Source organism: Asparagus officinalis, unplaced genomic scaffold, assembly GCF_001876935.1.
Source record: "Asparagus officinalis unplaced genomic scaffold, Aspof.V1 AsparagusV1_Un432, whole genome shotgun sequence".
Taxonomy (NCBI): domain Eukaryota; kingdom Viridiplantae; phylum Streptophyta; class Magnoliopsida; order Asparagales; family Asparagaceae; genus Asparagus; species Asparagus officinalis.
Genome location: NW_017972697.1, coordinates 154,108 through 168,807, shown reverse-complemented (window position 1 = coordinate 168,807; position 14,700 = coordinate 154,108). Strand labels below are relative to the sequence as shown.

At 35.5% G+C, this 14,700-nt stretch overlaps 1 protein-coding gene across 1 annotated transcript in view; it reads right to left on the bottom strand.

Moving 5' to 3' along the window:
* Nucleotides 1-12,331: 12,331 nt before the first annotated feature.
* LOC109827778 (cyclin-H1-1-like) overlaps nt 12,332-14,700 on the bottom strand; it is a 26,138-nt gene continuing 23,769 nt past the window's right edge. Inside the window, 4 exon segments of the mRNA XM_020394794.1 lie at nt 12,332-12,722; nt 13,768-13,880; nt 13,976-14,064; nt 14,479-14,560. Of these exon segments, the coding sequence (XP_020250383.1) occupies nt 13,805-13,880; nt 13,976-14,064; nt 14,479-14,560 (247 nt within the window). The 3' untranslated portion in view covers nt 12,332-12,722; nt 13,768-13,804.

The following is a 14,700-nucleotide window of genomic DNA, read 5'->3' as shown; positions in this document are numbered from 1 at the left end:
CCCCTCGCTCGACCCCTCGGCCTTTGCTCGCCGAGAATATTTCATGAAGCTCAGAACCTCAACCTTAACCTGTCCCTGCAGTCTGGGCCTCGTCCCGAGCACGCACGAGTTTTCTCGTGTAACTATTGCAGACAGACTTTTTACAGCACCCAAGCTCTTGGAGGACACCAGAATGCACACAAGCTGGAGCGCAACCTAGCGAAGAAGAGCAGAGAGATGGCTAATGATTGAATTGATCTCGTAATGACACGTGCGAACTTGATGTTTCTTTGTAGCTTCTGAAGCTAATGCATCTAGATTTACTAGCAACAGAGTTTCTTCCTGTCACATGTTTTCTTTTTGGGATCTTTTTCTTTTTTTATTTTCCCCCTTCAAAATAAGTTTTCCTGTTCGAAAAAGAATGCCTCTTCTCTCTTGCATCAACGGTATTTTCTTTCTTCACGTTTAATATACATGTACCCAATGATAGTTATCTTTTCTATTTGCAGATAAGGTTACGGTTGTTAAGGTTACGGGTTGTTAAGATTACGGGTTGCTTGTTAAGGTTACGTGTTGCTTGTTAAGGTTACGGTTTGCTTGTTAAGGTTACGCGTTGATTGTGAAGATTAAGCTTAACAACCAACCCGTAACCTTAACAACCAACCCGTAACCTTAACAATCAACGCGTAACATTCACAACCAACGTGTAACCTTAACAAGCAAACCCGTAACCTTCACAAGCAACTCGTAAAACCTTCATAAAAATAAAAAAAGGAAGGAAATAGAAAAAAAGCTTTAATTTTTTGTACTTCTACTATAATAATTCATAACTTCATAAAATAAAAAGCAGTAACAATTCTATACTTTTCTTCAGAAAATTCATGCTTACAGCACCACATAAAACTGTGCAATGTATGATTACTTTCATTTTACCACTCAACACTCACTGAGGAGGTGGACTGCCATGGTTTTGAGACCGTTGACAGGGTAGAGGAAGAAGACGATGATGCATACATTTGTTTTAGGTAGTGGGAGTGAGCTAGATTTTGTAATAATATTTCACTTTTAATTTTAATGAAATTTTCAAAAGCCAAACGATTTATGTGTTGGTTGTTAAAGTTACAGGTTGCTTGTTAAGGTTACACGTTGGTTGTTAAGGTTACGTGTTGGTTGTTAAAGTTATACGCGTTGGTTGTTAAGGTTTTGGGTTGCTTGTTAAGGTTACACGTTGGTTGTTAAGGTTACGTGTTGGTTGTTAAAGTTATACGCGTTGGTTGTTAAGGTTTCGGGTTGCTTGTTAAGGTTACGCGTTGGTTGTTAATGTTACGAATTTTCAAAAGCCAAACGATTTACGTGTTGGTTGTTAAGGTTACAGGTTGCTTGTTAAGGTTATACGTTGGTTGTTATGGTCACGCGTTGGTTGTTAAAGTTATACGCGTTGGTTGTTAAGGTTTTGGGTTGCTTGTTAAGGTTACACGTTGGTTGTTAATGTTACGGATTACTTGTTAAGGTTACGGTTAATCTTAACAACCAACGCGTAACTTAACAAGCAACCCGTATACATTAACAAGCAACCCGAAACCTTAACAACCAACACATATAACCTTAACAAGCAACGCGTATAACCTTAACAAGCAACGCGTATAACCTTAACAACCAACACGTAACCTTAACAAGCAACGCGTATAACCTTAACAACCACGGTAAATTTCCCTGCAGAAAAAGATGAATGAAGTATTTAACACACACGCACAAGTTGTATGAAAAGACATAAAGTACAATAATTTCCAAGAACGACAGCACTATAGATGGTGGGGGATGATGGACCTGAGGGATGGAGAGGGGGGTTTGATGTGGCGTCTGGGGGAGGAGGGATTGGGTTGGGAACAGAGGCGAGGGGTCGAGCGGAGGCCGCGCTGGGATCGGCGGTGGACACGGAGGATCTCAGCGAGCGGAGGCGAGGGGTCGAGGCGTGAGACCGGAAAGGAGCTTCGGCCGCCACGAGGGTTGCAGAAGGGACGGAGGGGGCTAGGGCAAAAATGGTGGGGGAAGGAGGAGGGAGAGAGGAGGGATTATATGGTTATTACGAATATAATATTAGAGAGAGAGAATGGGTATTATAGTCTTTACCTGTGTAAAATTCTTGGGCTTTGTGTTTTGGGGGCTCAGAGCATAGTTATTACGAATTTGGGGTTTTTTAGAGCGTTGAAAAAGTCTTGGGAGGGGGAAGCATACTTGTTACGAATTTGGGGGCTGGAAGCATTTTTCCCTAAAATCTATAAACATGATTTGTTATATTTTTCATAAATTTTATTTAAATATTTTTAAATTTTTTATGAAATAGATGACTAATTTTGAAAATATCTTCGGACCAGGAATAAACAACTAACAAGTTTGTAAGGGAAGATAGGGTAACATAGTACATTCTTAAGAATTATTAATCTTTACTTATTTTTTTTTATAATTATATGATCTCATTATTAACTAACTATAAGGTTTAGTACATTATTGACGTTCAAGGTAGGCAAAGGACCCATGTGAGTTTTCATCACAATGAATGTTATACAATTTAAGTACAAAGAAAAAAATAGGGTTGATCAATGGTGTAGTTGGTGAGGGAAAATTCCAGCAGCTTAATTTGGCATGTGGATATATACACTTGTAGAAAATTGAACAAACTAGACGGAACAAACTAGACGGAATTTTTTTCCGTCTAGTTTGAGGCAATCTAGACGGAACAAATTCCGTCTAGTTTGTTCCGTCTAGTTTGAATCAATTTAGACGGAAATTTCTGTCTAGTTTGACAAACTAGACGGTTTTTATTTTTTTTAAATTAACACTTCAATCTAGACGGAATTTCCGTCTAGGTTGATACAACCTAGACGGAAATTCCGTCTAGATTGTCTAAAAAAATTACGGAGCCTCCCCCCTCTTTTTTCATTTCCCCGCCTATATTTTCATTTCGGCGCCTTTTTTTCTTCCCCTCTCGATCTAAACCCCACCCCCTCTCTTTCCCCAAATCTCTCTCTCTCGTCTCCACGCCGCCTGCTCCTCAAAACGGCGCCGAGATCCTCTCATCCCCCCCTCCACCTCCACTGCCAGCGCCGCCCTCTCTCATCTCCATCCTCACCAAGCCCTCAACCCCCCCCGCACCCCCCCCCCCGCCTCTACCTCCCAAACCCTAACCCTAGCCCCAAGCACCCCGTCCTCCTCTACTTCCACGGCGGCGGCATCGTTATATTCTCGCCCGCCTCCGGCCTCGTCCACCTCTCCTCCACCGCCCGCTCCACCCGCATCCCCGCCCTCGTCGCCTCCGTCGCCTATAGCCTCGCCCCCGAGCACCACCTCCCCGCAAAGAGATGTCGACCGCTGGAGAACTTGCGTACTCGTACGCCGCCATCATCCTCTACGACGACGACATCCCCATTACGATACTCTTTCTTCCCTTTCCCCCCAATTTCAAGAATTAGGGTTTTGCTTCTTTCAATCTGCGGTTATTTAATTTTCATGAGGTTTAGAATAGAATTATTCTACAGTTTGTATGGATTACTGGGTGATTAGGTCACTAAGAATGCAATTATCATTAACTGGATATGTTTGGCAACAAATGCTTCTTTACTGTATAATGTCAAATTGTAAAAGCTATGGAGACTTGGGATCCAAATAATGCAATTTCTGTATAGAAAATTAGGGCTATAGAACCATGGTCAGTTCTGTCCCTGGTAGGTAGTTAAAATTTTGTACTTGTTAATGCCTATTTTGGATATGTTACATCTAAACTAACTAATAGGGGAGATATGACCACTAATTTGTACATTATTTCAACTTCTTCAGGGGGTAGTGATCTTCTCAGTTCGGAGACAAATAGCAGCGTAAAGGACACAAAAATTTCAATTGATTGCAGTAGGCCGGAGTCTCCGGTTGTGGAAACTTGCTCTAACCCATGTACGCGAGGTAAAATTCTATGGTTGGAGATAACTGAAATTTTTTCAGTAAAAAAGGTAAAAAGCTTGGATCCTTGAACAATAATTTTTTGCGTACAGTTCTTATGATAGAATGTCAATGTTGAATCCTCATCTGCAGTTGTGTACTCATTCCTTTTCCATGTAAGTATAAAATTTTTCTACTTAACTTCTAAACTTCCTTTGGTTTGGATGATGGTGACATAAAGGAGGCATAATCACTTTAACTGATAGCTCAAACCAGAGATAGACTTTAGCTTCACTGATACCTACATTTTCGATAATCTTTTTAGTTTCTTATGCTTGAATGTCGATGTGTCCAAAAACTGTATGACAAGTATTTTAAATCAAAACATGTATCTTGATTTACAGCTGAAATCAATGATATACATGGAGTACCCTGTGTAAACACTTCTGGTATTTTCATGGAGTTATGATTTCATTCCCTCTTGATTTACAGCATATGACTATGTTTGAAGGACTTCAACTTTTTGAGCAGCTGTTTGATAGTTCAGAGATTACAAGGCTAAATTCGTTAGCAAATAACTTGAGAGCCGCTGGTCATAAAAGAGAGTTCCGTGGTAAACTCCGTTATTTACCTTTTTCATATTCTCATCCAACAAGTTATCATCTCTCATTGTACCTTATTTTTGTTACAGTTTTTGTATTAATATTGCTATCTTAAGATCTTGATATGATTAACCAGCTTTTGCCAATCTATTTCTGCAATTAGAACAGTATTAGTTACTAACTTAATCCTATTCTTTCAAAAGTTGGAGGCTTTAGGCCTAGTTATACATGATTACCAATCTTCCTGTGTCTATGGATCATTTGCATACCTCTAAGTTATATGATGGAGCTTTTCAGGAGTCTTAACACTTGGGGAAAATCATAAGAAGTTGACATCTTCTGTCTTAATTTTTCACTATGCTACAATGCAATTTCTACATCACGGGAAACCATAATTAGGGATGATCAAGTATATATATATATATATGTTAAGGACATATCACATAGGGGATCAGGTTGAGTTCCTTTTGTACGTATTGTTTGAGATGTGTAATATCTAGTCCATGTGCATCACAAGCTAAACATCTTCAAATTCTCTGTACCATTCATCTCTTGGTTTGTGTTGGATTGAGAATTGTACTTTGAAGATATTTTTGTTATTACAAAGACATTTTACTTATCTGAACTTGATGCCATCACACCTGTGTATGACAGTGAGAGGTTGTCATGTTTCTCTTATAACAATTTTGTTTTGCTATGCTGTTTTATGTTAAGTTTTCTTATTGGGTTTAAGTATTATATGATATTTCTTTGTTTGCGGTGAAGCTGGAGCCCGTTAATGAAGGAGAAGGAAGCGACCCAAATTGCGTTTTAATTTTTTTTTACTTTAATGCTGTGATATTTTCTCTGAAGGAGACTGACACTGTTCATTTAGCCTCTCTGCTCTTATTTCTCCAATTTTTTAGTACTTTTTTGAAGGTTTGGGGGTAGGTTTAGGCTTGTCGTATCATTATTAAACTGGATTTTGTATTCCTTTCTGCTCTTTTATGATGAATCTTAATCTGGGTGATGATGATTGTAGGAGTTTTGGATGGTGAAACACACCGGTAGATTCTGCATGTCGATTTCTTCAAAGGCTATGTTGATTACTGGAATCAATGATTGAAGACACTGGAATTATATCCAGTCAAGGGTTCGGCTATTATTTGAGGTAATTTGTTATGCATGGTTTACTGTTTAGTTTGTGGATATATCTGATTCTTTCATTATGCAGGTCTTAGCCTTTCCTTGTTAACTTATTGTAGTTATGTATGGTGTACCATTTAATTTGTCGATTTCTTTTCTCTTTGTAATTTCTGTCTCAGGTCCTCTCTAAGTCGAACAAACTCACAGAGATTTGCACTTCAGCTAGGTAAGTTAAACATTCTTTATTTACTTGTCCGTCTTTGATTTAATTTACTTGAAGGTAGCTAAACGACTTTTGGTTGTCCTGCTTCTCAAGCTACATTTCAGAGTTAAGACACTTCTTGCGAGTCAAATATGATAATCTTTCTTCTCTAGGTTAGAAGTATTTGCATATTTGTTCAGTTTCTATCATCTCAATATATATGTCTAGCTGAAGTTGCCTTAGATTTTCTTTTTGAAGTTGTTTCATGCTAATTTTGCCAGAGCTTGTTTCTAGTGAAAGGATGATTAGGGGTTTTACTGATCAGAGTATACTCCCATTTCTCTCACTTCTGCAAGTGAGCTTCCTTCAGGGAGGAGATGGTTTAACGAAAATGGACTTTTTTCAAGAGGAAAATCTTATTGGAAGTGAGCTTCCTTCAGGGAGGAGATGGTTTAACGAAAATGGACTTTTTTCAAGAGGAAAATCTTATTGGAACAGTCTGTTTGGTTTATCCTTCGGTAACCAATATTTTGATTTCCCTATTAGTTCTTCTGCAAAGTTAATGCTTTCTAAGTGTATTTCATGGCATGGACTAATTGATGTTGAATTTTGTATAATGTAGGATTAAGGAGGAAGAAACATGATGCTTCAACAACTTGGAGGAGTAAATGCAATTGGATTCTATAAATTATGCAAAGTTCATTAAGTTATGTAAACAATTGTATTCTTTATAATCAATCTATGTAAAAAATTTATGCACCTTTCTAGTATTTTGGTGAATGTATTATTTGAATATAACTATATTTGATATTGAAATATAATTAGATCGATTGTGTTGGATATGAACATGATTTGGTGTTGTGCTATATTGTGTACATGTGATATTATATAACGTGTAATGTAGATTTTGCAAAAAAAAAAAAAAAACTACTGTAGCAAAGCAACCTAGACGGAATTCCGTCTAGGTTGCACTGTAGCAATCCGTCTAGATTGCTACTCTAGACGGAATTCCGTCTAAGTTGCTACTGTAGCAACCTAGACGGAATTCCGTCTAGATAGCAACCTAGACGGATTTCGTCTAAGTTGCTACTGTAGCAACCTAGACGGAATTCCGTCTAGATAGCAACCTAGACGGATTTCTTACTTCCATCTAGCTTGATATCCGTCTAGGTTGGTCAACCTAGATGGAATTCCGTCTAGTTTACCCTAACCTAGACGGAAACAGATTAAACCGAGCAAACTAGACGGAATTCCGTCTAGGTGTACCAACCTAGATGGGAAATTGAGCAATCTAGACGGAAATTTCCGTCTAGATTGCTCGTTTTTCTACTAGTGATAATAGATGGAGATGGAGAATGGTGGTTTTGAAAATACTGGGTGCGTGTGGGTAATTAATATGATTTTTGTTTGTGTGGTTTTCTTCGTTCATTTTTAAGATATCTGTGGTCCTGTGGATATATATTAAATTATCTAATCCGGTTAAAGTAGAATTATATAAGTTAAGCCCATACATGAAATTTATTTTAACCAATACCCATGTGTAAATATTACAATTGGCATTGAGATTTAAGATATGTGTGAGATTCTCTTTGATTTAAATAATAATAGTATAATTAAACTATGTGATCTAAAAAAATTACAATATAAGTAATTGTTTTAAAATAATCTAATCTAATCTAATACGGAGAAAATATATGAAAATAATGTGAAAATTATTGCAATTTCATAATTCATAATTTTTAAAAAATCTAATATAATCTAATCTAATAAGAAGAAAATAACAAAAACACATATATGTTGAAGGAGATAAAAATGCTATGAAAATTATTGCAATTTCTAATCTAAAAAAAAGATCAAACATATAATATAATTACTTGCTTTAAAATAATTTAAGCTAATCTAATAAGAAGAAAATAGACGAAAGTGATGTAAAAATTGTTGATATTTCTTGATGTGAAAAAAGATCAAATATATAATATAATTAATTGCTTTAAAATAATCTAATTTAATATAATAAGAAGAAAATAACAAAGACAAATACTTGTAGAAGGATATGAAAGTGCTATGGAAATTATTATAGTTTCGACTTATAAACATTGGTATGTGATGTTGCATGTGAGATGATAACAATTGTAAATAGAGTTCTATTTAAATAATAATAATATAATTAAACTTTAAAACTAATTATGTAGTGTCGTGAACTACTTGAATTTTAGTTGTTGAGAGATCGCCACGTTGTGTCCTCATATCGCAGCCGTTTATTTTAATTTTTTTATAATTTTTAAAACGATTGTCTCTTTAATTTGTTTGGTGGATTTTGCAAATACTCCGTCCACATTATGTACATTTGTAGGTCTGCGTTGCTCCGGGGTTCGACCTCTGCAGCGAACATTATTTGTCTCACTAATTTGTTTGGTTTTTGCATATACATCATTTATCTTGTATACATTTGTAAATTTGACATTTAATAAATTTATTTAGGTTTATATTTCAATTTAAACTATATCATTATCTACATACTATGTATATCCAATAAGAATTCATCAATTTATCAACTTACTCTTACTTAATGGATTAATTTGAATTTTAAGGGTATTTTTGTCTACCAAAAAATTTTCCCGAACTCAAATTTGACATTTAATAAATTCATTTAGGTTTACATTTCAATTTAAACTATATCATTATCTTCATACTATGTATATCCAATAAGAATTCATTAATTTATCAACTTACTCTTACTTAATGGATTAATTTGAATTTTAAGGATATATTTGTCTACCAAAAGATTTTCTCGAACTTGTGCTTTTAAAGAGAGTATGATATGATAAAGTATCATCAGTGAAAGTACAATTACCGTATTATAAATAGGGTGTTTTTTTCTGGTTTTTTTAAGATATTATCATATTAGTCCCTTAAATAATTACACTTGAGCCCCTCAAATCTTAGAAATTGCATCTTAATCCCTCACGCATTCAATTATTGCATATTGGTCCCTTAATCTTCAATAATTTCATACTAGTCCCTCAAATCTTTGAAATTGCACATTAGCCCCTCAAATCCAGTAAGGTCTTGCAAAATGGTCATTCAGGTTAAATCACGTTAGATTTTGGGGGAATATTCCATCAAATCTAATAGTTAAAGGAAAAATGATCATTTTACCCCCTCTATATTGTTTCCCAACAATTTTGTGATAGGTTTAAACCTAACACTTGCTTAAAATAAATCTAAACTTTTCTGAGTTCCTCTTCTCCAATTTTTAGCAAAAAATTATGGAGGTAAAATGATGATTTACCACCTCTATAATTTTCTCCAATCATTTTTTGATAGGTTTAAACCAAATATCCGCGCAAAATAAATCTAAACTTACATGAGTTCTTCTCTAATTGTTAACAAAAATTTTGGAGATAAAATGACCATTTTACCCCCTCTGTAATGTTTATCAACCATTTTTAATATGTCTAAACATAATACCCGCTTAAAATAAATCCAAAGTCACATGAATTCTTCTTCTCTAGTTGTTAGCAAAAAATCTTAACCAAAAGTTGAGTTGTACAAAGGGTTAAAACTTCGGAGCTTCAACATTTTGTGTAACTCAACTTTGGGTTAATAAATTATGATGGATAATTAACGTAGTCTAAGTCAGTCGGGTTGCACTTAATAAATTTAAGACGACTTATTGGTTGAACCGATCAACCAGGCAACAAGACGTGACATATACTTACGTAGTACCATTAAACGTTCGAGGAGGGGGTGAAATTGTAGGGACAATTTTTTGTAACAGGCTACTTTTAAATAAATTTTAGTCAATTTTGATAAATAATTTTTAATCATAGAAATAGACACAATTAAAATTTATTTATCAAATTTGACTGAAAAGTTGCCATGTCAGCATTACTAGTAAATAATTGGTCGGTTTTAAAAAAAATTTAATTTGCAGTATTGAGATTTTTGCGGGCTTAACTATTTAATAATCACACAATGAGTCTTTTATTGAGAATGGGGCCCTGCACGAGTGGATAAAATTGGACCGCACATCTTATCAGAACCACCTACATGTGGTGAGTGATTCTAAGGGATTAATTGAGGGGTCAAATTATCAGTTTGCACACCCCCGGGTTTTTCACATCAAATGTCAAAAGCGTCCGCTAAGCTTAAATAGTTAATAATCACAAGAAGCCCAGACTAGGTGTGAACAGAGTGAGTTTGTTTATTGAGAATGGAGTCATGCGTGTGTGGATAAAATTGGACTGCACATCTTACCAGAACCATCTGCATGCGACAGGTGGTTCTGAGCTATTAATTGAGGGGACAAATTATCAAAATTGTTACCACCTTAACCCCCCCCCCCCCCCCCCCCCCCCCGTTTATTCACAATCGATGTTCAGAACGCGCCCACTCGGTATGCGGCGCGGTTATGCATAGTAGTAGTACTTATAAAACTGAGGGTGGATCACAGCTAATGTGGGTGAACGCATAGGATTTGACAGAGGGGGCTCGCATGTAAACCCTGCCATCAAATGATGAATTTCGCAAGAGGAACAATCTCTGCTTAGTTATAATTATACTTCTTAATCTTCGGGATTCTAATCCTAGGTACTTAAAATATCACCTCTTGTCACCTATCGTGCGTGACTCATACTGTTGGAATCATGGTTCCGCACGGTCTTGGGTACGATTTTGGCCTGGATTATCTAAAAAAAATATTCACCTCTTCGCGCAAATCGACCAACTTTTCAAATTAGCAGCTAATGTGACTTAGAATAGGTTAGAACCAGCCACTGGTATGTGGGGCGGTTATGATAGGAGTAGTACTTATAAAATTGAGGTGGATCACAGCTAATGTGGGTGAATGCATAGGATTGATAGAGGGTTTCTCACAGGGTAAACCTCCTTCTATCGGTGAATTCGCAAGAGGAACAATCTCTGTTAGTAATAATTATACTTCTTAATCTTCAGGATTCTAAATCCCGCGGTACTTAAAATATCACCTCTTCGCACCTACCGGTGCGTGACTCATACTATTGGAAATCATGGTTCCCACAGTCTGGGTTCGATTTTGGCCTGGATTATCCAAAAAAAAGTATTCACCTCTTCGCAAAATCGACTAACTTTTCAAATTGGTGCTAATGTGACTTAGAATAGGTGATTTCCTGATAAATAAATCTTAATCGCGTTAATTTTGACAACTAAATTTTAGGAATAGTCAATTTTAAAATTTTATTCTTATACCTGATTATATATACTATATATATATATATATATATATATATATATATATATATATATATATATATATATATATATATAATATATCTATATATATATATATATATATATATATATATATACATATATTATATATATATATATATACATATATATATTATATATACTATACATATATATATATATATATATATACATATATATATATATATATATATATATATATATATATATATATATATATATATATATAGAGAGAGAGAGAGAGAGAGAGAGAGGCGCAATATGGGTATGCTTGGTACCAAGCACAAAAAAGTTATGCTTGGTAGTGAGGTGCTCACATCCCCCGTCCACTCATTCAATCATGCGACCACATTCATATGGGTAGTGAGTGGGATGAGGATGTGACACATCACTAGCTAAGCACAAAATTTGCTTGGCTACCAAGCATACCCATTTTCTTATATATATATATATATATATATATATATATATATATATATATATATATATATATATATATATATATATGATTAATGAGTATCCTTGTCATAGGAGGATATTTCCCTAATTGTCGTCTATATAGGCACAATCCCCACCAACTCACACACTCTCTCCTACTTTATAAGGATGGTGGGGATTGTGCCACATAGACGTCGAGGAAATCCCCTCCTATGACAAGGATACCCATTAATCTTTATATACTATATATTATATATTATATATAGTATATGCTACAAGTCGTTTAGTCAAATGAGGCTTAAATAAATCCTGCATGCTACAAGTCATTTAGTCAAATGAGGCTTAAATTAGCAGGCAATGATTGTTTGGAGTTAAGAAATAGTACGATATTTTTAAAAAGTAATTATGTAAGATCTTTCTACTTTAAGGGGAGAACTGGTGTAACTAATATTAGCTTATTAGAGCTGTTAGCGAGTGCCGTGACAAATGGGACAAAAATAACGTAACACCATGCGATCACATGCATCTCCTTAATGAATCTCTCCTATGCCCTGGTACATATTCCCACCAACGGACCAACCAATCTATGATTATTTTGGGCAATGTGAGTTAGGTTGCGGTTACAGCTGACTCCTGCCAAAATACACTGAACTTGTTGGCGGTGGATATATAAGATAATAAGATCCTAGTTTTATTTAAGAATATATAAAATACTGCCTTTCAGATGAAATTAATTTACCTTTTAAATTTGACAGTCTCATCCAAACTAATTGCAAAGATTATCAACATCCGAGGGGCTTATACCTGGAAAAGTTACCGAATGATATAACAAACGATATGAAGTAGTGGCAACAACTGATATTTCAACATAGTAGTGACGAGATTCATCTCTCAAAGTGTCAACAGACTAAATAAAGAACAGCTAAAACAAGATATCAATCCCCTCTTAACTACTCAAGAATAAAATTATGTAACGGAAAAAAAAAATTCCATGCAAGAAATTTCAATTAGAAGATTCATGCATATTGCAGAAAACTGTTGCCCTCTTCACAGTCGAACGCTAGATGATTTCTTTCCGGCAGAACTTGTCGAACCGTCGCTGCACCCACACTGGCACTAGCTCCTGCCTCTCACTCTTCCATACTCTACCCCCATTTCCTCCACCATGAAGTTGCTCAGAGGGAGGGTTTGTTTATCTAAAAGCAGAAACAGAAAGCATCAAAGAATAGAAATAAATATATAGGATTAATTAAAATCCAGTACCTTGTGGTATGATGTCACTAACACACTTGACCCTGGAGTTTGTGTATCTACAAGGATAACATTGACATTACTGATTGTAATAACGCGGCTGTAATAACACGGGTAACCCTGAGAGTTATTTTTCATCTGGGCTCTAGGGTCACCCATGTAGCAACATTGGTAATCTCAGTATTTACTCGGCTAGATTCACAAACTCCTGGGTTACCTGCATAATAACACCAGACCTAAGGGAACTGGGATGTAATTAATCCAATATAATAATAACAGAGGCAAAAGTTTGTTATGAGGAAATATTTAGGCTCGGAGTCGGAGATGGAAACTCAGAATTTAGGATAATGCAGAAAAATCTGGACAGGGTCATAAAGACTTGACGAGGAGTTTAGAATGGTGTGACGTTAAAAGTAAAAATTACGTGGAAGTATTTTAATTTCATGAACTCCACATGCAAAACACACAAAAGAAGTAGCAACATTAACCAAAACCCTCGCGAAGAAGCCCACTAAAAACACCAATTTGAAAAAGAGATTTATAATTAATAGAAATAGTACTAAAAATAGATAAAGAAGAACTTGATTGGAAGCAATTAAAACGGCCATGAAGTGGTTACTTAGTGGAGATGATAGAGCTTAACAGAGCTGAATGGAAGAATATGATATGCGTAGCAAATCCCAAAATTGGAATAAAAGCTTTGCTGTTGTTGTAATTAGCCAAACCATTACAAGTTTCTTTTATAAGGATCGAAGACTAGATGTCAGATTATCAGCCAGGAAATCTTACAACAGAATATATAAAGTTGTTATAGTTCGATAAATGATAATTATACTCCACTGCTAGTCCCAAATAAGACGGATGAAATGGAAATTGACTTCTTAAACTTGACATTTGGGTATTAACTTTGCACATTGTAGGTTAACAAAAAATTCAAAAGTGGTATTTTCCTTTTAAAATAACATATTGTTGTAATATGCGCAAACATACCTAAAATTTTTCAGTTAATATATAAGATGGCATGTGCTTATGCTGGTTCGCCTTGCATCTCAGCAGCTGTCCTTTTCGACTTGTGCTTTGATTTCTTCTCTCGTTTCTTGCTTCTGTTGATAGAAACAAAGCCAAACGTATACGCAACACATTAAGGAAACTCGTATGGTAAAGAAGAAGAAAAATTGAAGGGACTAAAAGTACGTACTCATCTTTTGAGCTAGGATCCCAGCAGCTCTTTAATTTTCGATCAATATGCCTCATATCCTTAGCAGTTGGAATTTTTAGTTTTGCCAGCTGTAGCATAAGCAAAAATGTGGATACAATGCTTGTAAAGGTTGCTTCAGAGAACATGGGATATATAGGTGCATTTAAGTCAATGAAGAGGTCCAAATAAGAAAATACCATAGAACCAAAATATTCTGCTCAAAATCATGAAGTTCCATGTGAAAAAAATGCGTATACAGAACCAAACTTATGGACAAAGCAAGCAATGTTAGGTAAGTGTGTCAACTAAATAATAGGATTCAACCAATTTTAGTTAGTATGAAAGACTAGTGATTAACTATGTACACAGAACCAGACTTGTGGACATAGCTAGAAAGGTAGGTAGGGTGTGTCAACCGAATCATAGGATTCAACCCACTTTCATTACTATGTAACATAGATATAGTAATGACATATGGCTATGCACAGGTCATCAAGAGTTACCAAAAGCTCAATGGATGACATGGTTTGAGCAAGCTCTGTTGTGGTGTGAACTCCCTGCCGAGATAGCATACTCTCCAAGTATCTGCACAGGTTTTAAACGTAAAGAAAACAGAGGGTCAATACATAAAAGGTAAGCTGACTATATTCCAAAACGAACAGGGGTTGTTTTGTTTTGTTTTTTTTGTTTGTGTGTGTGTGTTTTTTTTTTTTGGCGGGGTGGGG